The sequence below is a fragment of the Tachyglossus aculeatus genome, chromosome 1, assembly GCF_015852505.1.
Source record: "Tachyglossus aculeatus isolate mTacAcu1 chromosome 1, mTacAcu1.pri, whole genome shotgun sequence".
Lineage (NCBI taxonomy): Eukaryota > Metazoa > Chordata > Mammalia > Monotremata > Tachyglossidae > Tachyglossus > Tachyglossus aculeatus.
The window spans coordinates 28,907,307-28,934,855 of NC_052066.1; the positions used below are offsets into that span (position 1 = coordinate 28,907,307).

Here is a 27,549-nt window from a genome sequence, read left to right on the forward strand (position 1 = left end):
CAGTGCGGCCTGCACCTAGCCTCCCACCGCCAAATATTCCACAGCTCTGACCCTGTCCTCTCCTTCTTCCACCTTCTCTGCCTCCTCCCCTCCTGCTTCTCCTCTCCCTCCTCTTCCTCGGTGTGTCTCTGGCAGGTGAGATTGCAGCTGTGGGATACGGCCGGCCAGGAGCGCTTCCGAAGCCTGATCCCCAGCTACATCCGGGACTCCACCGTGGCTGTGGTGGTCTATGACATCACAAGTGAGTGCGAGGAGTCCGGAGCTCAACCTACCAGGAACGAGGCGTTGACCCTCGGGGCAGTCGCGCCCCTGGGCACACCAACAGGGGTGGCACAAACAGCACCAGGGCGTGGCTCAGTGGAAAGAGCATGGGCTTTGGAGTCCGAGGTCCTGGGTTCAAATCCCGGCTCTGCCACTTGTCGGCTATGTGACTTTGGGCAAGTCACTTCACTTCTCTGGGCCTCAGTTACCTCCTCTGTAAAATGGGGATTACGACTGTGAGCCCACTGTGGGACCACCTGATTGCCTTGTAACCTCCCCAGCGCTTAGAACAGTGCACTGCAAATAGTAAGCGCTTAATAAATGCCATCATCATTCTTAAAACCAATCAGTCAATTATTGAGCACTGTACTAAGTGCTTGGGAGAGTATAATACAACAGAATTAGCAGACACGTTCCCTACTTACAGAGTATAATACAACAGAATTAGCAGATACATTCCCTACCCACAGTGAGTTTACAGTCTAGAGGGGTAGACCAACATTAGGCCCGTTGTTGGGTAGGGACCCTCCCTATATGTTGCCAACTTGTACTTCCCAAGTGCTTAGTACAGTGCTCTGCACACAGTAAGCGCTCAATAAATACGATTGAATGAATGAATAATAATAATTATGGTATGTGCCAGGCACTGTTCTAAGCGCCGGGGTAGATACAAGATAATCAGGTTGGACACGGTCCCTGTCCCACATAGGACTCACAGTTTTAATCCCCATTTTACAGATGAGGGAACTGGGGCCCAGAGAAGTGAAGGTCACACAGCAGACAAGAGGAGGAGGCAGGATTAGAACCCAGGACCGTGCTCTATCCACTCGGCCACGCTGCTTCAACACAAATAAATTATGGATATAAGCAGGCAGTAATATAAATAGATGATTGCTTTATTATTATCATTTGTTTAGATTAATTAGATGGCAAAAAGGGGATTCCTGGTTTAGCAGGAATCCAACCAGTCCAGTTAAATGCCAGTGAGAGACCCACCCTTTTCCACATTGCACAGTCCATTTCGCATATTTGGTGCTTTAGGCTCAACTACAGAAGCAGGTGCTGAAAAATACAGGTGTTGCTCGCAAGAATCCTCAGGTGCATACAGTTATTGAGCAGCTTTTTAAGGGCTAAGGTTTTGTGTATGAGTGGATTTATAAGAGTGAGTGTGTGTGTGTATGCATGCATGCATGCATGCGTGCGTATGTGTGTATACAGGTGCGTAGATAGATATGCCTATGTGTGTTTTCAGCTGGGTACAGATTAGAGTGCAGGAGGTTTCCTCCATATGCAGATGCATGTGTGCATTAACTGGGGAAGCAGCGTGGCTCGGTGGAAAGAGCCCGGGCTTTGGAGTCAGAAGTCATGGGTTCAAATTCCAGCTCCGCCATTTGTCAGCTGTGTGACTTTGGGCAAGTCACTTCACTTCTCTGGGCCTCAGTTACCTCATCTGTAAAATGGGGATTAAGACTGCAAGCCCCACTTGCAGTGTTACTGATCACCTTGTAACCTCCTCAGCGTTTAGAACAGTGCTTTGCACTTAGTAAGCTCTTAATAAATGCTATTATTATTATCATTATTAATTTACAGTCTAGAGGGGTAGACCAACATTAAGCCCGTTGTTGGGTAAGGACCATCTCTACATGTTGCCAACTTGTACTTCCCAAGTGCTTAGTACAGTGCTCTGCACACAATAAGCACTCAAATAGGATTGAATGAATAATAACAATTATCAATCAATCAATCGTATTTATTGAGCGCTTACTGTATGCAGAGCACTGTACTAAGCGCTTGGGAAGTACAAGTTGGCAACATATAGAGACAGTCCCTACCCAACAGTGGGCTCACAGTCTAAAAGGGGGAGACAGAGAACAAAACCAAACATACTAACAAAATAAAATAAATAAATATGTACAGGTAAAATAAATAAATAGAGAATAAATAAATAAATAGAGATAAATAAATTATGGTATGTGACAGGCACTGTTCTAAGGGCTGGGGTAGATACAAGATAATCAGGTTGGACATGGTCCCTGTACCACACAGGACTCACAGTTTTAATCCCCATTTTACAGATGAGGGAACTGGGGAACAGCAGAGGGACAGCTTTGTTTATATTCACCCGAGTTCCGTGAGAATTTTCCGTTGCCCAGAATATATTTTAGGATAAATATTGCTCACTGGGGTAAAGGCAAGTTATCGAACTCCCTGTGCCTGGAGTTTGCAGTTGTCAACATCAACGATGATTTGGTCCTGGTGGGGGTTGGGGGAGGTGTGCACTGCACACAGTAAGCGCTCAATAAATACGATTGATGATGAGGTGTGCTTGTGTGTGAGAGAGAGAGAGAGAGAAAGTGTTCATTGCTGAGATCCAAAGGGAAAATGTGAGCAAATGAGGCTGGCTTGGCTGCTGGTCTCTCAGTCGGCACCAATCGCTGGGGCTGTGACCTTTTTGGTATGCATCTCGTGTTGTCGCTAGCACAGAATTATAATTCCTCACTGATGTTAATCGGGAAGGAAATGAAATGGGGAGAGATAGGCCTATCTATCCATGCACCTGTATACATGCATGCATACACACACTCGCTCTTTTAAATCACTCATACACAAACCCTTAGCCCTTTAAGAGGGGGGAGAGAGAGAGAAAGAGAGAAAGAGAAGAGAGTACAAGGACTAGAGGAGATAGAGACAGGAAAAGGAAGGAGGAGATGGAAAGGACAAGAGAGAGAGAGAGAGAGGGCGGATTGGAATAAAGGAGAGTGAGGGGAAGCGTAGGAGGATAGGAAGATGGAAAAAGAGGGTGAAAGAGACTGGGCTTGGGAGTCAGAGGTTATGGGTTCTGAACCCTGCTCTGCCACTTGTCTGCTGTATGACCTTGCGCAAGTCACTTCACTTCTCTGGGCCTCAGTGACCTCATCTGTAAAATGGGGATTGAGACTGTGAGCCCCAAGTGGGACAGGGACTGTGTCTATCCTGATGACCTTCTATCTACCCCAGCGTTCAGAGCACTTCTTGACACATGGTAAGCGCTTAAAAATATCATAATTTTTATTATTATTAAGTGCCTGCTTTCTATCCTGCTTGCCTCTTATTCTTCCACATTCTCTCTGCCTGTCTACCACTCTTTCTCTCACTCTCTCTCTCTGTTCGCCCCTCCCCAATCTCTCCCATTTCTCTTATCCCATCCCTTTCCCTGGCTTTTTTCTCACCGTCCACCTCCAGATCTCAACTCCTTCCAGCAGACCTCTAAGTGGATTGACGATGTGAGGACAGAAAGAGGAAGTGATGTCATCATCATGCTGGTGGGTAACAAGACAGACCTGGCTGATAAAAGGTAAGAGCAGAGAACAGGTTCCATTTAGCCAACTACGCCTCTACGAGATCCCTTTTAAAATGATTGAGCCGAAGCCCTGGTGTCTCCAATTAAAGACTGAATTAGCAACACAGAAAGATACAGCCGCCTTCCTTGATCAATCAATCGTACTTATCGAGTGATTGCTATGTGCAGAGCACTGTACTAAGCACTTGGGAGAGTGCAATGCAACAGAATTGGCAGACGCATTCCCGGCCCATAATGAGCTTACAGTCTAGAGGACGAGCTTTCTAAAATTATCAGTGGGAAGGTATTTACAGATGAACTATTCATTCATTCAGTCGTAGTTATTGAGCACTTACTGTGTGCAGAGCACTGTACTGAGCACTGTAATATGCCCAAACCATTGTCATTTGACTGGTCCATCTCTAAACATCTATATTTAATTAATGTATATTCAAACATATATACGCATATGTGAGCCCATTGTTGCGTAGGGACCGTCTCTATATGTTGCCAACTTGTACTTCCCAACTGCTTAGTACAGTGCTCTGCACACAGTAAGTGCTCAATAAATATGATTGAATGAATGAATATATTATTATGGTATTTGTTAAGCACATACTATGTGCCAGGCACTGTACTAAGTGCTGGGGTGAAAACAAGCTAATCAGGTTGGACACAGTCCCTGTCCCACATGGGCTCCCAGTCTCAATCCCCATTTTACAGATGAGGCAACTGAGGTACAGAGAAGTGAAATGACTCACCCACGGTCACAATATATTCATCAGACTGTAAGCCGTAGAATGTAAGCTCATTGTGGGCAGGGAATGTGTATGTTCATTGTTATATCGTACTCTTCCAAGCGCTTAGTACAGTGCTCTGCATACAGTAAGAGTAAGCTGATAAATATGATAAATCACTAAATACAATTGACTGATATATACATGTAGCTCTATACATAGACAGATGTCTATCTCTATATACAGAAATAAATAGATAGATGATAGGGAGGGAGGGAGGTAGATAGACAGGTAGGTAGATGATAGGTAGATAGACATAGATACATAGGTAGATGATAGATAGCTAGAGATAGAGAGATAGAGATAGAGAGATAGATAGATAGAGATAGGTAGATAGACGGATAGATAGATGATAGATAGAAAGACAGAAAGATGATAGGTAGAGATGGATAGATAGATAGATGATAGATAGATATGATAGACAGATATAGATATATAATAATAATAATAATGTTGGCATTTGTTAAGCGCTTACTATGTGCAAAGCACAGTTCTAAGCGCTGGGGGGGTACAAAGTGATCAGGTTGTCCCACGTGGGGCTCACAGTCTTAATCCCCATTTTACAGATGAGGGAACTGAGGCTAAGAGAAGTTAAGTGACTTGCCCGAGGTCACACAGCAGACATGTGGCGGAGCCGGGATTCAAACCCATGACCTCTGACTCCAAAGCCCGGGCTCTTGCCACTGAGCCACGCTGCTACATATATCTATATATGTAGATATAGAGATAGATAGATTAGACAGACAGATGGATAGATAGATGATAGATAGATATAGATATAGATAGATAGGGATAGATAGATTAGATAGACAGACAGACAGATAGATAGAGATAGAGATAGGTAAATAGAGATAGATGATAGAAATAGATAGAGAGAGAGGTAGATAGATACAGATGGACAGACAGATAGATAGAAAGATAGATGATAGGTAGAGATGGATAGATAGGTAGATAGATATAGATAGACATAGATGATAGATATATACAGATAGATATAGATATAGATAGATGATAGATAGATGAGGTAGGTAGATAGGTAGAGATAGATAGGTAGAAAGATAGATAAATAGATTAGATAGATGCATAGATAGATACATCGATAGCTCAATAGATAGAAAGATAGATGATAGGTAGAGATAGATAGATAGAGATAGATGATTGATAGAGATAGATAGCTAGATAGATGATAGGTAGAGATCGATAGATAGATGATAGATAGATAGATAGATAGATAGATAGATAGATAGATGATACTCTCTGGGCCGGGAAGAGGCTGCCCGATGGCATAATCACAGAAGGTTCAGGACTTTTCTCCCCAGAGTAGAATAATCCAGGAGTGTAAAAGTCAAAGAAGAGGGAAGGACTCCTTAGCCCGGCACACACACCCAGCACCTGAGACCCCTGGCATTCCTCAAGGGACCTACTCCAATCTCAGTCCCAAATCGACTTTGACACCCCCTCCACACCAACAGCGAGATGGCACCTCTCTCCTTCCCCTGAGCAAGGCAGAGCCATGTGGGATTTTGCCCTTTTCTGTTGGTTGTCTCCAGGCAGATAACAATTGAGGAAGGAGAGCAGAGAGCCAAAGAGCTGAGTGTCATGTTTATCGAGACTAGCGCGAAAACAGGATACAACGTAAAGCAGGTAAGAGTCCACCCTGCCCCCCACCCCATCTTGCTTCTGTTATAATAATAATAATGATGGTGTTTGTTAAGCGTTTACTATGTGCCAAACACTGTTCTAAGTGCTGGGTAGATACAAGGTAATTGGGTTATCTCACGTGGGGCTCACAGTCTTCATCCCCATTTTACAGATGAGGGAACTGAGGCACAGAGATGTGAAGTGACTTGCCCAAAGTCACACAGCTGACAAGTGGCGGAGCCAGGATTAGAACCCACAACCTCTGACTCCCAAGACCATGCTCTTTCCACTAAGCCACGCTGCTTCTCATAATAATAATTATGCCATTTGTTAAGTGCTTACTATGTGCCAGGTACTGTACTAAGGGCTGGTGTGGTTACAAGCAAATCGGATTGGACACAGTCTCTGTCCCACGAGAGGCTCACAGTCTCAATCCCCATTTTACAAATGAGGGAACTGAGGCCCAGAGAAGTGAAGTGACTTGCCCAAGGTCACACAGCTGACAAGCAGCAGAGCCGGGATTTGAACCCAGGACCTTCTGACCCCCAAGCCCATGCTCTGACCCATCCACCTTATACACACAAACACACAGACACATGTGTGCATGCATGTTCTGAGCACTGACCCCTTCTTTTGGAGAAAACAAGGCAGCCCTCCCCAACATTGCTCAGAGAAGCAGCATGCCCTAATGGCTAGAGCACAGGCTTGAGAGTCAGAAGGACCTGGGTTCTAATCCCAGCTCGACCACTTGTCTGCTGCGTGTCCGTGGGCAAGTCACTTCACTTCTGGGTGCCTCAGTGACCTCATCTGTAAAATGGGGATTAAGGCTGCCTGCCCCATGTGCGACAAGGACTGTGTCCAACCGGATTAACTTGTATTTATACCCCAGGGCTTAGAACAGTGTCTGGCACAGAGTAAACCCTTGACAAATACCATAAACAATAAACAACAACCCTCCAAAGCCTCCAGTTGCTACCTCTTAGCACCCAGGCTACTCGTAAAGGACTTTTTGGAATTGTAAATGGTGGCAGACAGATTCAATCTCCCGCTGAGACAGAATGACAGCCCGCACTGACAAGGGAGAAGTAATAGATGCAATCCCTCTAGGCCCCGATAAACGTTTCCAGTCTCTCTCCGAGGGCAGCCTTGTTGACAAGCTGGGAGAAATGGTTCTGCCTGTGGCACGATGGTTCACGGCTGGTTCCGGAGGGGCAAGAGAAGCAGCATGGCCTAGTGGAAAGAGCACGGGCCTAGACGTCAGAGGACCTGGTCTTTAATGATGGCATTTATTAACTGCTTACTATTCTAAGCACTGGGGAGGTTACAATCAATCAATCAATCGTATTTATTGAGCGCTTACTGTGTGCAGAGCACTGTACTAAGCGTTTCGAAGCTGAGGGAACTGAGGCCCAGAGAAGTGAAGCGACTTGCCCAAAGTCACACAGCTGACAATTGGCGGAGCCGGGATTGGAACCCACGACCTCCAACTCCCAGGCCCGCGCTCTTTCCACAGAGCCATGCTGCTTCTCAATCAGGATAATCAGGTTGGACACAGTCTCCATCCCACCTAGGGTTCATGTTCCAAGTAAGAGGGAGAACAAGTCACACAGCAGGCAAGGGGCCGAAACCAGATGAGAGCCCGCGCTCTTTCCATTAAGCCGTTCTGCTTCTCAATGTGAAAGAGATTTGACCTTCTAGAACCCGATAAAACTTTTTCAGAAATGTGCGAGGTAGTCCTGCCCTTTGCTGTGTTGCTTAAAACTCCAGAATGGCTCGGCCACATCACCTCTTTCCTCCTGTATTCCCCAAGGGAGGGCTAGCGAGTTATTTGCCTGGGTGGACCTGTGGGTTCTCTGTCAAGGTGATCAGGTTGTCCCACGGGGGGGCTCACAGTCTTAATCCCCATTTGACAGATGAGGTCACTGAGGCACAGAGAAGTGAAGTGATTTGCCCAAGGTCACACAGCTGACAACTGGCGGAGCCGGGACTCCAAAGCCCGTGCTCTTTCCACTGAGCCACACTGCTTCTCGACTTTACTGCTTGCTGTGTGACCTTGGGCAAGTCGCTTTACTTCTAGGTGCCTCAGTTCTGTTCTCTCTCCCGCTTACACTGTGAGCCCCATGTGGGACAGGGACTGTGTCCAACCTAATTGACTTGTATCTACCCCAGAGATTAGAACACTGTTGTCTGTCTCCCCCTTCTAGACTGTGAGCCTGTTGTTGGGTAGGAACCATCTCTATATGTTGCCGACTAGTACTTCCCAAGCGCTTAGTACAGTGCTCTGCACACAGTAAGCACTCAATAAATACGACTGAATGAATGAATGAACAGTGCTTGACGGTTTTGACACCTGTCTACTTGTTTTGTTTTTTGTTGTCTGTCTCCCCCTTCTAGACTGTGAGCCCATTGTTGGGTAGGGACCGTCTCTATCTGTTGCCGACTTGTACTTCCCAAGCGCTTAGTACAGTGCTCTGCACACAGTAAGTGCTCAATAAATAAGATTGATTGATTGATAATTATTATTATTCATTCAATCCTATTTATTGAGTGCTTACTGTGTGCAGAGCACTGTACTAAGCACTTGGGAAGTACAAGTTGGCAACATATAGAGATGGTCCTTACCCAACAATGGGCTTAATGTTGGTCTACCCCTCTAGACTGTAAATTAATAATAATAATAATAAAATGGCATTTATTAAGAGCTTACTAATGGCATTTATTAAGAGCTTACTAAGTTCAAAGCACTCAATAAGTAGTGCAAAGCGCTCAGTAAGAGCTCAATAAATATGATTGACTGAATGAATGACATATAGTAAGCGCTTAACAAATACCACATTTAAAAAAATCCTTAGAGGAGCTGAAGAGTGGAATCTGGCAGGATGGAGCTGGAACCTGGTTGATTCCATACCTTTAGTGCAGCTTGGATGGTGGGTTTGAGTGCTCTGCACACAGTAAGTGCTCAATAAATATGATTCAGTGAATGAATGAATGCTCTACATCTGCAGAAAGATGGCAATGAAATGAGCACAGTCACTTCACCTTGGAAGACAAGGATAGAATTCCAGTGCTCAGATCAATTGAAAAATGGTCCTTCTAGATAGCTAAAAATTCAATAGACATTGAACAAAGAGGATAAGGCAATTATACCCTGCATCCACCTAGGATGTAATCAAGCACCATTTTTAGACTGTGAGCCCGTTGTTGGGTAGGAACCATCTCTATATATTGTCGACTTGTACTTCCCAAGTGCTTAGTATAATGCTCTGCACACAGTAAGCGCTCAATAAAAACGATTGAATGAATGAATAAATGTAAGTGATTAACAAATACCATGATAATAATCATAATAATTTTTTGGGATTGCCCAGAAGAAATCCAGTCTCATCCAAACCCCCTTCCAAGCAAAGATAATTCTCCTCTGGACTGTAAGATGCTTGCAGGCAGCGATCGTGGCTACCAATTCTAATCAATCGTTCGATGGTATCTATCCAGGATTTACGGTGTGCAGAGCACTGAACTAAGCACTGGGGAGAAGGGAACCCAACAGAGTCATTGGTGACCTCAGAGAGGAGTGAAGGGGGTGGACGACAGATTGTAGGGTGTCAAGGAGAGAATCGGAGGAAGGGAAGTGGAGACGGGGTGTACGCGACTCGCTCAAGGAGTTTGGAAAGGAATGGAATGGAAAAGAAAGAGAGGGAGATGGGGCATCATAGGAGGGTGTAATAAGGCCAAGGGAGGGGTTTTTTTTAGGATAGTAGATACATGGGCTTGTTTGAAAGCGACAGGGAAGGATCCAATGCAAAGGTTGAAGATGACTTCCAGGGAGAAATTAGGCAGGGGACGACTGTTATAACATGGTGCTAAGGATGGGGTCAGAGGCACAGGTGGAGGGGTGGATTTTGAAAGGAAGCGGGAGAATACCGCTGAGAGGTCAAAGATGGGGCAGGAGGAGGGGGAGACTGGAGAGATGCAGGGGAGATTTTGGGAAGATCATATCTCACGGTTTCTGTTTATCAATGAAATACACAACCAGGTCATTAGGGGAAAGAGATCGTTGGGGCGGGAGGACAGGACATTTGAGTTTAAAGTCTGAAACAGCTGGTGTGAGAAATGGGTATGAGAGTCAATAAGGATGGAGAAATGTTTTTGGGTGGAGGAGAGGGCAGGTGAGGATGAGTTTATGATGGACAAGGTCGGTCTTGTGTCCCAATTTCTACCAGCAACGTTCCGCGGCTCATGCGTAAAAGTGGAGGACTTGAACTGTGGAGGTGATCCAGGACTGTGGGTCAGTGGCATAAGATCACCAAAGGAAGGGGCTGGGGAATGAAGGAGGCAGTGGAGAGGGTGGAGTTGAGAGAGTGGATTTGTGTGGCAAAAGAAAATAGGTTGAGTGTAGAAACCAAATGGGGGATGATGACTCGGGAAAACAGGAGGCGGTCGAGAGATTGGAGATCTCTAAGGGGGAACAGGACAGTTTTGATGGGAGGGGGTTTCCGGGAAAGAAGGCAGGTGAGGAGGTTGAGGTTGGAGATTGGAATTTCCGAGTTGGTGAGGGAAGAGAACTTTCAGTGACTAGGGATGAGAGCTCGAGTGTGGGTCCAAATTGGTGAATGGGCGAGGTGGGGTGGAGCCGGAGGTCGGCGGAGTTGAGGAGTGGGAGGAAGTGGGTGGCGGAAGCATTGTTGGGAACTTTTACATGATGTTGAAGTCTCCAAGGATCAATCAATCAATCAATCAATAGTATTTATTGAGCACTTAGTGTGTGCAGAGCACTGTACTAAGCGCTTGGGAAGTACAAGTTGGCAACATATAGAGACAGTCCCTACCCAACAGTGGGCTCGTTTAGAGGAGAAGAAAAACAGAGAAGGAAAGTGAAAAAGGGGTTGAAGTAGTTCAGAGAGTTGGAGGAGGGGTCTGATGAGTGACCATCTAGACTGTAAGCTCGTTGTGGGCAAGGAATGTATCTGTTTATTGTTACATTGTATTCTCCCAAGCACTTAGCACAGTACTCTGCATACAGTAAGTGCTGAAGAAATACTATTGACTGGTAAATAACGGTGATAAGTCATTAGAGTGGGTAGTAGAGACGGATGAGGTGGATTTCAAAGGAAGGGAAGGAAAGAGATGGGGGTGAGGGGATGGTACAAAAGGGGCATTGGTTTGGGGGGCAAGAAGGAAGTCAACTCTTCCCGCTTCCCCAGTGAAGATTAGGCAGAGGGAGAAGATGAGGCCCCCTCGAGAGCGTGGTGTGGGAGACATAGTAGTCTGGAGGAAGCCACGTTTCATTGAAGGCGAGGAGGAGCAAATGAGTGGTTGAGAAACAGCTGGAACAGACTAGCGGAAAGAGCATGGCCTTTGGAGTCAGGGGATCTGGGCCCTAATCCTTGCTCTGCCATTTGTCTGAGGTGTGACCATGGGCAAGTCAATTAACTTCTCCATGCCCAGTTTCCTCATCTGTAAAATGGGGATTCGATACCTGTTCTCCCTCCTATTTAAACTAGGAATAGGGACAGTGCCTGACTCATTTCTCTTCTGTCTACCCCTAGGCCTAGTCCATGCTTGGTACAAAGTAAGCATTTAACACATATAATATTAATAATAATAATTTAATGAAACTTTGAATATTATATGGGGAGAGGGAGGCAGAGATGGCAGTGAGACTCATGAGACTCCTTCTCTTTCTTTGAAAGGAGTTCCAAATTATTTTTTTCTGGCTGATGGCAGGAGAAGAGTGCCTACTGCTCACATAACTTATTCAAATCCATACAGATTATTATGCAAATAACTTAACAGAGTTCCCAAGATAAACTCTTTTCATTTCCAGCACTGCAACCGCTAGTACCCGTTTTTTCCTGAAGCAATAAATCATGTCAGGATATGGAGGTCATTCCATTTCTCTGAAAAGTAGACGAGGCGAGAGAGCATTCTCGGATTTGCGCGTGAGATTCCCTAGGTAGGAAGCCGTGCTTTTCGTCTAAGGAACCAGCAAGCTCTGATCGAGGATGCCAGATACCTGCTGGCCACTAGCACCTTTAGTAGTCATAGTATTTAGTGCGGGCTTACTGTGCTCAAAGCATTGAAGTAAGTGCTGAGAGAAAACACACATGTAGGATCCAAACACGGTCCACGTTCCCTCATGGGGCTCATAATGTAATTTGGAGCTCCAAGGTGCTTCTCAAAAAGGTCAGCCTTCATGGTTGGTGTCCTTCACGTTCCTCACTGGTTAGAGATTGAGTTTGCTGATAGCTCCAGCGTGTCTCTTCTGTACCCCAGGATGCTAAGAAGCCCCCCATACCTCCTACAAACTGCACAACAGGCCACAAGGCTGAAGAGCCACCAGGGCTGAGGGGCCACCAGAGTGAGGGGTGACAGATCTGAGAGGCTACTGGGCTGAGAGGCCACATGGCTAAGGGGTGACAGGCGTTGACATCTCCCAAATCACTGCTGAGCCTTTTCCTCCCTCCCCAGAAAGGTGCAGTCCCATTGATCTTCCCCCTGGGCTCCCCTTACTCTGCTGGGGCTGGTGGACACCTAATGCAGTGGTTCATCCATTCAGTCATATTTACTGAGCACTTACTGTATGCAGAGCACTGTACTAAGGGCTTGGGAAGTGAAAATCCGAGAAGTGGCGTGGCTCAGTGGAAAGAGCACGGGCTTAGGAGTCAGAGGTCATGGGTTCAAACCCAGGCTCCACCACTTGTCAGCTGTGTGGCTTTGGGCAAGTCACTTCACTTCTCTGGGCCTCAGTGACCTCATCTGTAAAATGGCGATGAAGACTGTGAGCCCCCTGTGGGACAACCTGATCACCTTGTAACCTCCCCAGCGCTTAGAACGGCACTTTGCACATAGTAAGTGCTTAATAAATGCCATTATTATTATTATTATTAGGTAGAACTGGGATTAGAAGCAGCGTGGCTTAGTGGATAGAGGATGGGCCTGGGAATCAGAAAGAACTGGGTTCTAATCCCACTTGTCACTTGTCTGCTGTGTGACCTTGGGGAAGTCACTTAACTTCTCCTAGTCTCTGTGACTCTAAGAGTGTGAGGCCTGTATGGGTCAGGGACTACGTCCAACCTGATTAACTTGAGAAGCAGCATGGCTCAGTGGAAAGAGACCGGGCTTTGGAGTCAGAGGTCATGGGTTCAAATCCTGGCTCCGCCAATTGTCAGCCGTGTGACTTTGGACACGTCACTTAACTTCTCTGGGCCTCAGTTACCTCATCTGTAAAATGGGGATTAAGACTGTGAGCCCTCCGTGGGACAACCTGATCTCCTTGTAACCTCCCCAGCGCTCAGAACAGTGCTTTGCACATAGTAAACGCTTAATAAATGCCATCATTACTATTACCCCAGTGCTTAGAACAGTGCTTGGCACATAGTGAATACTTAACAAGTACTATTATTATTATTATTATTATTATTGTTCAGGTCCTCTGACCCCCAGGCCTGTGCTCTTTAGACTAGGTCATGCTGCTAAGCATTTCCAGAGGGTTGTGGGGGAGTGAGCGGGGCGCTGCTGTTCTCCAACGCTTCTCATGCATTGTTTTCCCTCTATTCCCAGCTTTTCCGGCGTGTGGCATCAGCTCTGCCAGGAATGGAGAACGTCCAGGAGAAGAGCAAAGAAGGAAGTATCCTTTCCTATGGACAGATAGTCCATTCCCCATGCCAAGGAGAGCTGGGAAGCAGAGGGCCAGAAGGTACGCCATGGCCGGGCCCTTGCCTGGCTCTTTGAGGGGCGTAAGGGGCTGGGGAAAGTTTTCAAAGAAGGGGGAGGAATCCGAGGGTCTCAAATGAAAGAATTTCGAACAATGATAGTCATCCCAGAGAAGCGGAGTAGGAGAGGAGCGAGGTGGGCGGAGAAGATTTGATGGCACTTCTGTCTCCTTCTTAGGTGAATGAGGACAGGAGAGGAGAGGAGCCCACTGTTGGGTAGGGACCGTCTCTATATGTTTCCAACTTGTACTTCCCAAGCGCTTAGTTCAATGCTCCGCACACAGTAAGCGCTCAATAAATGTGATTGAATGAATGAATGAGAGGAAGAGAGGAATGCAGGTCTCCTAGGAAGGCCTCAGAAATGCTTAGGCCCAGGTTGGGGTAACTGCGGCTTGAAAAACAATAATAATAATAGTAATTGTATTTTTGTTAAACACGTATTATGTACTAAGTACTGTATAAAGGGCTGGAGTACAGGCAGATCAGACACAATCTCTGCCCCACAATGGGGAGTGAGAAAAGGCATTTAATACCCATTTTTGCAGATGAGAAAACTGAGGTACAGAGAAGTGAAGTGACTTGCCCAAGGTTACTCAGCAGGCACGTGGCAGGGCCAGGATTAAAACTCAGGAGAAGCAGTGTGTCCTAGTGGAAAGATCGCAGGCCAGGGAATCAAAGGACCTGAGTACTACTTTCAGTTCCACCACTTAAGCTGCTGTGTGACCTTTTGGGCAAGTCACTTGATTTCTCCGTGCCTCATTTCCCTCATCTGTGAAATGGGAATTCAATATCTCTAGCCCCTCCCACTCAGGCTGGGAGCCCCAGGTGGGACAGGGACTATGTCCAACCTGATGAACTTGTACCTTCCCAGCGATAAGTACAGAGCTTGGCACATAGTAAGCGCTTAACCAATACTACAATTATTATTACTACTATTTCTCAGACTCTCTGGCGCGTGCTCATTCCATTAGGATGATTTTTTGTAGGGTCTCAGGGGGAGGACAGCTTGGTTCACCTCCAGCATTGGCCTGTGGCTTCTCTTTGGCTAGGTCTCATCCCATTCCCGGCCTCTCCACTGTCTGGGTTTCAGCTCACTCCTCCAGGAAAACCTCCTGGCCTGCTCAGAAAGGGAGAGGCCGAGACTTTCTGGACCAGTCAACGCATCCCAGGCCATTGGCTTGGGTGCCTGGAGGAGGTGGCCAAATCCCCTCCCTGGATAATTCAGTACAGGATCAATCAATCAATCAATCATATTTATTGAGGACTTACAGGATGGCACCGACTCCGATGCGCCACTTGTGTGACTTTGGGCAAGTCACTTAACTTCTCTGTGCCTCAGTTCCCTCATCAGTAAAATGGGGATGAAGACTGTGAGCCCCACGTGGAACAATCTGATCACCTTGTATCTATCCAGGCGCTTAGAAAAGTGCTTGGCACATAGTAAGCGCTTCACAAACGCCAGTATTATTATTATTGTTGTTAATAATGATAATAATGTTGGTATTTAGAGAACCAGTGTGGATCAGTGGAAAGAGCCTGGGCTTTGGAATCAGAGGTCAGGAGTTTGAATCCCGGCTCCACCACATGTCTGCTGTGTGACCTTGGGCAAGTCACTTAACTTCTCTGAGCCTCAGCTACCTCATCTGTAAAATGGGGATTGACTGTGAGCCCCATGTGGGACAACTTAATCACCTTATATCCTCCCCAGCACTTAGAACAGTGCTTTGCACATAGTAAGCGCTTAACAAATGCCATCGTCATTTCAATCATATTTATTGAGCACTTACTGTGTGCAGAGCACTGTACTAAGTGCTTGGGAAGTACAAGTTGGCAACATATAGAGACAGTCCCTACCCAACAGCGGGCTTACACTCTAGAAGGGGGAGACAGACAACAAAACAAAACATATTAACAAAATAAAATAAGTAGAATAAATATGTACAAATTAAATAAATAAATAGAGTAATAAATACATACAAACATATATACATATATATAGGTGCTGTGGGGAGGGGAAAGAGGTAAGGTTGGGGGGATGGGGAGGGGGAGGAGCATGATTATATTATATTGTTATTGCATTGTATTATATATTTTAATAATATCATATATTATTATATTGTATATTATTATTATCATTTAGGATGTTGGCTTTGAGTGTGACCTAGTGGCTAGAGAACAGTCCTGGGGGTCAGAAGGTTGTGGGTTCTAATCCCAGTTCCTCCACTTGTTTGCTGTGCGACCTCAGGCAAGTCACTTCACTTCTAGACTGTGAGCCCACTGTTGGGTAGGGACTGTCTCTATATGTTGCCAACTTGTACTTCCCAAGCGCTTAGTACAGTGCTCTGCACACAGTAAGCGCTCAATAAATATGATTTATTGATTGATTGATTGATTGATTGATTCTCAGGTACCTCATCTGTAAAATGGAGATTAAAACTGTGAGCTTCATATGGGACAGGGACAGTGTCCAATCTGATTAGCCTGTAACTCCCCCAACTCTTAGAACAGTGTTTGACACATAGTAAGTGCTTAACAAATGCCAATATTGTTATTGTTAGCAGGCCTGTCTGGATTTTGGGGTGTGGGACCGGGTAACCTCTAGAGCCCTTTCTAAACATGTTCTGTCCCCACGGGAGCTGGGGCACAAATCAACCTGGAGTGTGCTTTGCCGAATCGTTTTGCCTTAGATAAAAAAAAGTCCTGCTGCTAATGGGGACTTCGGCTCAATCAATCAATCAATTCCATTTATTGAGCGCTTACTGTGTGCAGAGCACTGTACTAAGCGCTTGGGAAGTACAAGTTGGCAACATATAGAGACAGTCCCTACCCAACAGTGGGCTCACAGTCTAAAAGGCTCAGTGTCATGCAAGCCTCCAGTTGTGAGACACATTGGGGTATCAGGAAAGGGGCGAGGGTGTCCCGGGGCTCCAGAAGCCCTTCACCAGTGACAACTGCTCAAGCGCTTAGTACAGTGCTCTACGCACAGTAAGCGCTCAATAAATACGATTGAATGAATGAATGAAATTCTAGCTTTACTTCGATTTATTCTGATGACTTGACCCCTGTCCACATGTTTTGTTTTGTTGTCTGTCTCCCCCTTCTAGACTGTGAGCCCGTTGTTGGGTAGGGACCGTCTCTATATGTTGCCGACTTGGACTTCCCAAGCGCTTAGTACAGTGCTCTGCACACAGAAAGCGCTCAATAAATACGATTGAATGAATGAATGAATGAATGAACTGCTGGGGAAATGGAGACTGTCAGGGACGAGGGATTGGGGATAAAGAGGAAGAGGAGGATGACCTTCACAGCTCACTGTTCTTGGAGCTGCTGAATAATAATAATGATGGCATTTGTTAAGCGCTTACTATGTGCAAAGCACTGTTCTAAGCGCTGGGGGGGGATACAAGGTGATCAGGTTGTCCCGCGTGGGGCTTACAGTCATCATCCCCATTTTACAGATGAGGTAACTGAGGCTCCGAGAAGTTAAGTGACTTGCCCAAGGTCACACAGCAGACATATGGCAGAGCCGGGACTCGAACCCACAGCCTCTGACTCCAAAGCCCGTGCTCTTTGTGGACTCTCCAGTTGTCTCTTCTCCTTCCCACTGTCATTTCTTGGGCAGGGCTGAGCAGGGAGGGGAGAGGGGAGAGGCGCCCCAAGAAATCGTAGGGAAACTCTGGTGAAAGTCTTAAGGAAATTGTCATTAAGGGCTAAAGCGGGGTTTGGGGTGTGCCTGACTCTGCCACTTCAATCAATCAATCAATCAATCGTATTTATTGAGCGCTTACTATGTGCAGAGCACTGTACTAAGCGCTTGGGAAGTACAAATTGGCATCACATAGAGACAGTCCCTACCCAACAGTGGGCTCACAGTCTAAAAGGGGGAGACAAAGAACAGAACCAAACATACCAACAAAATAAAATAAGTAGGATAGAAATGTACAAGTAAAATAAATAAATAAATAAATAAATAGAGTAATAAATATGTACAACCATATATACATATATACAGGTGCTGTGGGGAAGGGAAGGAGGTAAGACGGGGGGATGGAGAGGGGGACGAGGGGAGAGGAAAGAAGGGGCTCAGTCTGGGAAGGCCTCCTGGAGGAGGTGAGCTCTCAGCAGGGCCTTGAAGGGAGGAAGAGAGCTAGCTTGGCGGATGGGCAGAGGGAGGGCATTCCAGGCCCGGGGGATGACGTGGGCCGGGGGTCGATGGCGGGACAGGCGAGAGCGAGGTACAGTGAGGAGATTAGTGGTGGAGGAGCGGAGGGTGCGGGCTGGGCAGTAGAAGGAGAGAAGGGAGGTGAGGTAGGAGGGGGCGAGGTGATGGAGAGCCTTGAAGCCCAGGGTGAGGAGTTTCTGCTTGATGCGCAGATTGATCGGTAGCCATTGGAGGTTTTTGAGGAGGGGAGTAATATGTCCAGAGCGTTTCTGGACAAAGATAATCCGGGCCGCAGCATGAAGTATGGATTGAAGTGGAGAGAGACACGAGGATGGGAGATCAGAGAGAAGGCTAGTGCAGTAGTCCAGACGGGATAGGATGAGAGCTTGAATTAGCAGGGTAGCGGTTTGGATGGAGAGGAAAGGGCGGATCTTGGCAATGTTGCGGAGCTGAGACCGGCAGGTTTTGGTGACGGCTTGGATGTGAGGGGTGAATGAGAGAGCGGAGTCGAGGATGACACCAAGGTTGCGGGCTTGTGAGACGGGAAGGATGGTAGTGCCGTCAACAGAGATGGGAAAGTTAGGGAGAGGACAAGGTTTGGGAGGGAAGACAAGGAGCTCAGTCTTCGACATGTTGAGCTTTAGGTGGCGGGCGGACATCCAGATGGAGATGTCCTGAAGGCAGGAGGAGATGCGAGCCTGGAGGGAGGGGGAGAGAGCAGGGGCAGAGATGTAGATCTGGGTGTCATCAGCGTAGAGATGATAGTTGAAGGCGTGGGAGCGAATGAGGTCACCAAGGGAGTGAGTGTAGATTGAGAACAGAAGGGGACCAAGCACTGAACCTTGGGGAACCCCCACAGTAAGAGGATGGGAGGGGGAGAAGAGGATGGGAGGGGGAGAAGAGGATGGGAGGGGGAGACTGTAAATTCCCTTTGGGCAGGTAACACTTCTAAAAATTATGTCATGTCATGCCACTTGTCTGCTGTGTGATCTTGAGCAAGTCACTTCACTTCTCTGTGCCTCAATTCCCTCACCTGTAAAATGGGGATTGAGACTGTCAGCCCCAGGGATGTTCCAGAGCCCATCCCCGCCCGCCTCCCCAAGTCAGTGTTGCATGTCCATCCCGATGGAGGATGAGGAAAATGTTTGCTTCTTGGTTTGCTTTCGAGAGCCCTGGTGGATTGACTTTTGTCCCTTTGTTATAAGCTTTGCTCTATTCCTGTCAGGGATTCATTCAATCGTATTTAATCGTATTTATTGAGTGCTTACTGTGTGCAGAGCACTATACTAAGCGCTTGATGTTACAGTTCTCCAGTCTGGATCCCTTAGCTGTCTCCCATCTCTCCCAACTTAAGGGCTCACAGAGCTGTGTGACAGAGGCCAAGGATGTGCGTCTTTGTGTTTGTGTATGGTAGTGCGCAGGCATGTGTCTGTGTGTACGTGATTGTGCGATTGCTTGTGCGCGTCCATATGTTTGCGTGGGTGTGTGATAATAACAATAATAATAATGATAATAATAAGAATAACTGTGGTATCAGTTAAGTGCTTACTATGGTCTAAGGCTGGGGTAGATATAATCAGGACCCCCAGGAGGACTCACAATCTAAGTCTCAGTGTGTGTGTGTGTGTGTGTGTGTGTGTGTGTGTGTGTGTGTGTGTGTGTGTGTGTGTGTGTGTGTGTGTGTGTATGTGTTTACGTATGCCAAATGAAGCATGAAGGCAGCAGACAGCCCGATAGGAGGTTTAGGCAAGCAGTCATCATCAATTGTATTTATTGAGCACTTACTGTGTGCAGAGCACTGTACTAAGCGCTTGGGAAGTACAAGTTGGCAACACATAGAGACAGTCCCTACCCAACAGTGGGCTCACAGTCTAAAAGGGGGAGACAGAGAACAAAACCAAGCATATTAACAAAATAAAATAAATAGAATAGATATGTACAAGTAAAATAAATAAATAAATAGAGTAACAAATATGTACAAACATATATACATATATACAGGTGCTGTGGGGAAGGGAAGGAGGTAAGATGGAGGGGATGGAGAGGGGGACGAGGGGGAGAGGAAGGAAGGGGCTCAGTCTGGGAAGGCCTCCGGGAGTAGGTGAGCTCTCAGTAGGGCCTTGAAGGGAGGAAGAGAGCTAGCTTGGCGGGTGGGCAGAGGGAGGGCATTCCAGGCCCGAGGGATGACGTGGGCCGGGGGTCGATGGCAGGATGGGCGAGAACGAGGCACGGTGAGGAGATTAGCGGCAGAGGAGCGGAGGGTGCGGGCTGGACTGTAGAAAGAGAGAAGGGAGGTGAGGTAGGAGGGGGCGAGGGGATGGACAGCCTTGAAGCCCAGGGGGAGGAGTTTCTGCCTGATGCGCAGATTGACTGGTAGCCACTGGAGATTTTTGAGGTGGGGAGTAACATGCCCAGAGCGTTTCTGGACAAAGACAATCCGGGCAGCAGCATGAAATATGGATTGAAGTGGGGAGAGACACGAGGTTGGGAGATCAGAGAGAAGGCTGATGCAGTAGTCCAGACGGGATAGGATGAGAGCTTAAATGAGCAGGGTAGCGGTATGGATGGAGGGGAAAGGGCGGAACTTGGCAATGTTTTGGTGACGGCTTGGATGTGAGAGGTGAATGAGAGAGCGGAGTCGAGGATGACACCAAGGTTGCGGGCTTGTGAGACGGGAAGGATGGTAGTGCCGTCAACAGAGATGGGAAAGTCAGGGAGAGGGCAGGGTTTGGGAGGGAAGACAAGAAGTTCAGTCTTGGACATGCTTCACTGCTTCTCCCCAGCCTGCCCTTTCCTTTCTTTCATTCACTCAATCGTATTTATTGAGCGCTTCCTGTGTGCGGAGCACTGTACTAAGCGCTTGGGAAGTCCAAGTTGGCAACGTATAGAGACGGCCCCTACCCAACAGTGGGCTCACAGTCTAGAAGTCTAGACTGTGAGTCTAGTCCTTCCCCTCCCTGCCAGAGATTGTTCATTCAATCGTATTTATTGAGCGCTTACTGTGTGCAGAGCACTGTACTAAGCGCTTGGGAAGTACCAGCCCCGACGTGAGCGGACATTACAGACGGGCAGACCTTGAGGTCCGGCTGCCCCACCTTCCTACCCACAAGCTTTCCTCATTTGTCTGGCTGTCCCGCCAGCCTTCCCAGTGGGATAGCAACCCCCCCACACACACACATACACACCAAGGAGGACCCCCATGAGACCCGTCCAGACCTTGAGGCCAGGCCATCCAGTAACCCGTTCCCAGCTCTCCATCTTCATAATAGTAATAATTATAATTATTATGGTATTTGTTAAGTGCTTAAGATAGAATTATCTACCCCAGCGCTTAGAAAATTCATTCATTCATTCAATCGTACTTATTGAGTGCTTCCTGTGTGCAGAGCACTGTACTCAGTGCTTGGGAAGCACAATTCGGCAACAGTCTAGAAGGGGGAGACAGACAACACAACAAAACAAGTAGACAGGTGTGAATACCATTAGAATAAATAGAATTATCTACCCTAGTGCTTAGAACATTCATTCATTCATTCAATCATATTTATTGAGTGCTTACTGTGTGCAGAGCACTGTACTAAGCACTTGGAAAGTGCTTACGAGGTGCCAAGTACTATACTGTGTGATGGGGGAGATTCATTCATTCGTATTTTTTGAGTGCTTACTGTGTGCAGAGCACTGTACTAAGCGCTTGGGAAGTACAATTCGGCAACAGTCTAGAAGGGGGAGACAGACAACACAACAAAACAAGTAGACAGGTGACAGTGCCATCAGAATAAATAGAATTATCTACCCTAGCGCTGAGAACATTCATTCATTCATTCAATCGCATTTATTGAGCGCTTACTGTGTGCAGAGCACTGGACTGAGCACTTGGGAAGTACAATTTGGCAACAGATGGAGACAGTCCCTACCCAACCACGGGCTCACAGTCTAGAAACAGTGCTTGGCACATGGTAAGTGCTTAATAAATGCCATCATTATGATGATGGGGAGGAGGAGGAGATGCCCCCACGCTGGGACAGAGGACTGTACTAAGCACTTTGGAGAGTACAGTGCAATAGAATAGGTAGGAACCATCCCAGCCCTCAAGGAGCTTTAGATCTAGGGGGAAAAAGAAACAAAGGGAGACAGGGCTTATTGGCCCAAAAGGTGGTAAGCACATGAAATCTGTGGCCAGGGGAAAAGTTTAAGACCTAAGAATTCGATCAATGATACTTATTGAGCACTTACTATGTTCAGACCACTGTACTAAGCGCTTGGGAGAGTACAATAAATAGATTTGGACTGGAAGCATTCAGCCTGCCTAGAGTCAGATGATTAGAACAATGCTCGGCCAGTAGTAAGAGCTTTACAAACGCCATCATCATCATCATTAGACAAGTTACTTCTTGGGGGGTCTTGCCTTCAAGGATTGTGGAATTCCCTCAAAACAGGGAAGGGCAGAGGAGAGTCTTGGAAGAGGTTGCGGAGGGATGGTTGGGTTCAAATGCATTTCCCCCTCTCCACCCTCCATCTTACCTCATTCCCTTCCCCACAGCACCTGTATATATGTATATATGTTTGTACATATTTGTTACTCTATTTATTTATTTATTTTACTTGTACATATCTATTCTATTTATTTTATTTTGTTAGTATGTTTGGTTTTGTTCTCTGTCTCCCCCTTTTAGACTGTGAGCCCACTGTTGGGTAGGGACTGTCTCTATATGTTGCCAACTTGTACTTCCCAAGCGCTTAGTACAGTGCTCTGCACACAGTAAGCGCTCCATAAATACGATTGATGATGATGATGAAACTGTCCTGGAGACTTTGTAGAGTCAGGAACAAAAGAGAACAAAGGTTTCCTTGGTTTGAAATGCGGGTGTGGTTTCCAGGCTTGTTTCCAAGGCAAAATACCCTGGAGAAACGCTAGTACCAGGGGGGCTTAATCTCCAGACCAGATGATCCATTAAAGACATTATTTACCTTTAAAACACACCTGCCAACCAGAGAAAGCTTGGAGAGAGGGAGGGAGGGAGGGACAGGGCTTTTTTTCCCATTAGTCAACATCATGATCGTTTCTTGTGGTGATGTGTGCACTCTTCCTAGTGACACGTCTCAGAATCCCCTGTGTGTACCACCCTTCCAGGCCCCCACTCCTACTCGGAGTGCTGGAAAACCTATGAATTATTCACAAGTTTGCACTGGATACTCAGCCAGCTGGCCCCTCTTGCTCCCTCTTAAAGGAAAAGCGGTTTGCAGGCCCGGATGGGGAAAGGCTTGCCGCCTGATTTCTGTTCGATGGGGCTGACAGGTCTCCTGACCCTTTTGAGGGCTCCCCTATTCCACCCCACCCAACCACACTGCCTTCCAGCCCAGTCGGCTGGAAAGAAAGGATGGCGGGCCTAGTGGGCGGCCAATACGGGGGGCGCACGGGCTGTGAGGACTGATCGAACGGGTTCTGCGATCGAGCGGGTTCTGTTTCACACCCAGCTCGGGCCTATTCCTTGCATCCCTCACGCTCAGTCCCGCTCCGGTAGCATACGGAGCTGGCTCCCCCCTACCCCCGCAATGTCCTCCCTCCAATTCCAGCTTCCACCATTCGTCCGGGGCTAGGAAGGGATGCCTCCATCCCTTGTCTGTTGTGTGACCTTGGGCAAGACACTTCATTTCTCTGCGTCTCAGTTACCTCATCTATTCGACTGTGAGCCCCACATGGGACAGGGACTGTGTCCAACCAGATTTGCTTGTATCCACCCCAGCGCTCTGTTCAGTGCTGGACAATCAATCAATCAATCATATTTATTGAGCGCTTACTGTGTGCAGAGTACTGTACTAAGCGCTTGGGAAGTACAAGTTGGCAACATATAAAGACGGTCCCTACCCAACAGTGGGCTCACAGTCTAGAAGGGGGAGACAGAGAACAAAACCAAACATATTAACAAAATAAAATAAATAGAATACATATGTACAAGTAAAATAAATAGAGTAATAAATATGTACAAACCTATATACATATATACAGGTGCTGTGGGGAAGGGAAGGAGGTAAGGTGGGGGGATGGAGAGGGGGAGGAGGGGGAAAGGGAGGAGGGGGCTCAGTGTGGGAAAGCCTCCTGGAGGAGGTGAGCTCTCAGTAGGGCCTTGAAGGGAGGAAGAGAGCTAGCTTGGCGGATGTGGGGAGGGAGGGTATTCCAGGCCAGGGGGATGACTTGGGCAGGGGGTCGACAGCGGGACAGGTGAGAATAAGGCATGGTGAGGAGATTAGCAGCAGAGGAGCGGAGGGTGCGGGCTGGGCTGGAGAAAGAGAGAAGGGAGGTGAGGTAGGAGGGGGCGAGGTGATGGACAGCCTTGAAGCCCAGGGGGAGGAGTTTCTGCCTGATGCGTAGGTTGATTGGTAGCCACTGGAGATTTTTGAGGAGGGGAGTAACATGCCCAGAACGTTTCTGGACAAAGACAATCCGGGCAGTGGCGTGAAGTATGGATTGAAGTGGGGAGAGACAAGAGGATGGGAGATCGGAGAGAAGGCTGACGCAATAATCCAGACGGGATAGGATGAGGGCTTGAACGAGCAGTGTAGCGGTTTGGATGGAGAGGAAAGAAGCGGTTTGCACGCCCAGATGGGGAAAGGCTTGCCGCCTGATTTCTGTTCGATGGGGCTGACAGGTCTCCTGACCCTTTTGAGAGCTCCCCTCCCACCCACTATTCCACCCCAGCCAACCACACTGCCTTCCAGCCCAGTCGGCTGGAAAGAAGGGATGGCGGGCCTAGTGGGCGGCCAGTACGGGGGGCGCCCCGGGCTGTGAGGACTGATCGAACGGGTTCTGCCATCAAATGGGTTCTGCTTCGCACCCAGCTCGGGCCTATTCCTTGCATCCCTCACGCTCAGTCCTGCTCCGGTAGCATACAGAGCTGGCTCCCCGCTACCCCCGCAATGTCCTCCCTCCAATTCCAGCTTCCACCATCCGGAGCTAGGAAGGGATGCCTCCATCCCTTGTCTGCTGTGTGACCTTGGGCAAGACACTTCATTTCTCTCCGTCTCAGTTACCTCATCTATACAACTGTGAGCCCCACATGGGACAGGGACTGTGTCCAACCCGGTTTGCTTGTATCCACCCCAACGCTCTGTTCAGTGCTGGGCACATAGTAAGTGCTTAACAAATACCATTACTGTTGTTATTATGTAGGTGAGGTGGAGTTTACTTCAGGCCTTATCCAGGCTCTAGAGGATGAAGGTGCTGTGATCTTCCCCCTCCTCCCCCTCCCCACCCCTCCTCCTCCTCCCCATTCCCATTAAGCGCTTAGTACAGTGCTCAACACACAGTAAGCACTCAATATGATTGAATGAATCCCCCCCGCCTTACCTTCTTCCCCTCTCCACAGCACCTGTGTATACGTATATATCTTTGTACGTATTTATTACTCTATTTATTTTATTTGTACATAGTTATTCTATTTATTTTATTTTGTTAATATGTTTTGTTTTGTTGTCTGTCTCCCCCTTCTATCAATCAATCGTATTTATTGAGTGCTTACTGTGTGCAGAGCACTGTACTAAGCGCTTGACTAGACTGTGAGCCCGCTGTTGGGTAGGGACCGTCTCTATATGTTGCCAACTTGTACTTCCCAAGCGCTTAGTACAGTGCTCTGCACACAGTAAGTGCTCAATACGATTGAATGAATGGATGAATGAATGAATGAATCTTACCTCCTTCCCTCCCCCAGCCATCTCCTCTTCCCTAAGCCCTACGTTACCTCATTCTCACTCTCTCATTCATATATTCATCCTTCAAGAAGGGTTTCCACATTAGCCCGTTGACAGTGTGGGAAAAGTTGGGCTGGGATTCTTTGCCAATCAATCAATCAATCGTATTTATTGAGTGCTTACTGTGTGGAGAGCACTGTACTAAGTGCTTGGGAATTACAAGTTGGCAACACACAGAGACAGTCCCTACCCAACAGTGGGCTCACAGTCTAGAAGGGGGAGACAGAGAACAAAACCAAACATATTAACAAAACAAAATAAATAGTACAGATATTTACAAGTAAAATAAATAGAGTAATAAATATGTACAAACATATATACATATATACAGGTTCTTTGGGGAAGGGAAGGAGGTAAGAACCCACTGTGAAGTGGGCACTCTGAGTGGTAGCTTTCTAGGCCAGAGTTCATTCATTCATTCAATCGTATTTATTGAGCGCTTACTGTGTGCAGAGCACTGTACTAAGTGCTTGGGAAGTACAAGTTGGCAACATATAGAGACGGTCCCTACCCAACAGTGGGCTCACAGTCTAGAAGGGGGACACAGACAACAAAACAAAACCTATTAACAAAATAAAATAAAGAGAGTAGTAAATATGTACAAGTAAAATAAATAGAGTAATCAATCTGTACAAACATATATACAGGGGCTGTGGGGAGGGGAAGGAGGTAGGGCGGGGGGGATGGGGAGGGGAAGAGGAATTTAGACTGTGAGCCCACTGTTGGGTAGGGACTGTCTCTATATGTTGCCAACTTGTTCTTCCCAAGCGCTTAGTACAGTGCTCTGCACACAGTAAGCGCTCAATAAATACGACTGATGAATGGGGGGCTCAGTCTGGGAATGGGGTTGAACTGGAGAGTAACCTGTATATAGTAACAGGTTATTATGTTACTGAAGTAACCTGTATATATGTATATACCTATATACATATATACCTGTATATGTATATACCTGTATATATGTATATATGTTTGTACATATTTATTACTCTATTTATTAATTTTACTTGTACATATCTATTCTATTTATTTTATTTTGTTAGTATGTTTGGTTTTGTTCTCTGTCTCCCCCTTTTAGACTGTGAGCCCACTGTTGGGTAGGGACTGTCTCTAGATGTTGCCAACTTGTACTTCCCAAGCACTTAGTACAGTGCTCTGCACACAGTAAGTGCTCAGTAAATACAATTGATTGATTGATTGGAGAGGTTTGGGGAGAGCTGTGGGGATGGGGAAGAGGGCACCTGGGCGGAGGCTGTCCAGGGGGCTGGGCGGAGAGTGCAGTGCGCAGACCAGGCAACTGCTCAGGGCTCTCACCCCGCATACGACCCTCCCCAAACCCCAGGCCCGACTCGAGGACGAAGGAAGCGAAGACTTTGACCTGGCAAGGGAGGCCATTTCCAGAGCAGGGCATAAAACCCATCCTATCCACTCATCATCATCATCATCATCATCATCAATCGTATTTATTGAGCGCTTACTGTGTGCAGAGCACTGTACTAAGCGCTTGGGAAGTACAAGTTGGCAACATATAGAGACAGTCCCTACCCAACAGTGGGCTCACAGTCTAAAAGGGGGAGACAGAGAACAAAACCAAACATACTAACAAAATAAAATAAATAGAATAGATATGTACAAGTAAGATAAATAAATAAATAGAGTAATAAATATGTACAAACATATATACATATATACAGGTGCTGTGGGGAAGGGAAGGAGGTAAGATGGGGGGATGGAGAGGGGGACGAGGGGGAGAGGAAGGAAGGGGCTCAGCCTGGGAAGGCCTCCTGGAGGAGGTGAGCTCTCAGTAGGGCCTTGAAGGGAGGAAGAGATGGGCGGATGGGCAGAGGGAGGGCATTCCAGGCCCGGAGGATGACGTGGGCCGGGGGTCGATGGTGGGACAGGCGAGAACGA

At 47.1% G+C, this 27,549-nt stretch overlaps 1 protein-coding gene across 1 annotated transcript in view; it reads left to right on the top strand.

The window, feature by feature from the left end:
• RAB6B (RAB6B, member RAS oncogene family) overlaps positions 1-27,549 on the top strand; it is a 199,328-nt gene that overhangs the window by 168,465 nt on the left and 3,314 nt on the right. Inside the window, exons 4-7 of the mRNA XM_038746275.1 lie at positions 136-241; positions 3,484-3,595; positions 5,928-6,021; positions 13,579-13,645. Of these exons, the coding sequence (XP_038602203.1) occupies positions 136-241; positions 3,484-3,595; positions 5,928-6,021; positions 13,579-13,645 (379 nt within the window). The remainder of the gene's footprint in view (positions 1-135; positions 242-3,483; positions 3,596-5,927; positions 6,022-13,578; positions 13,646-27,549) is intronic.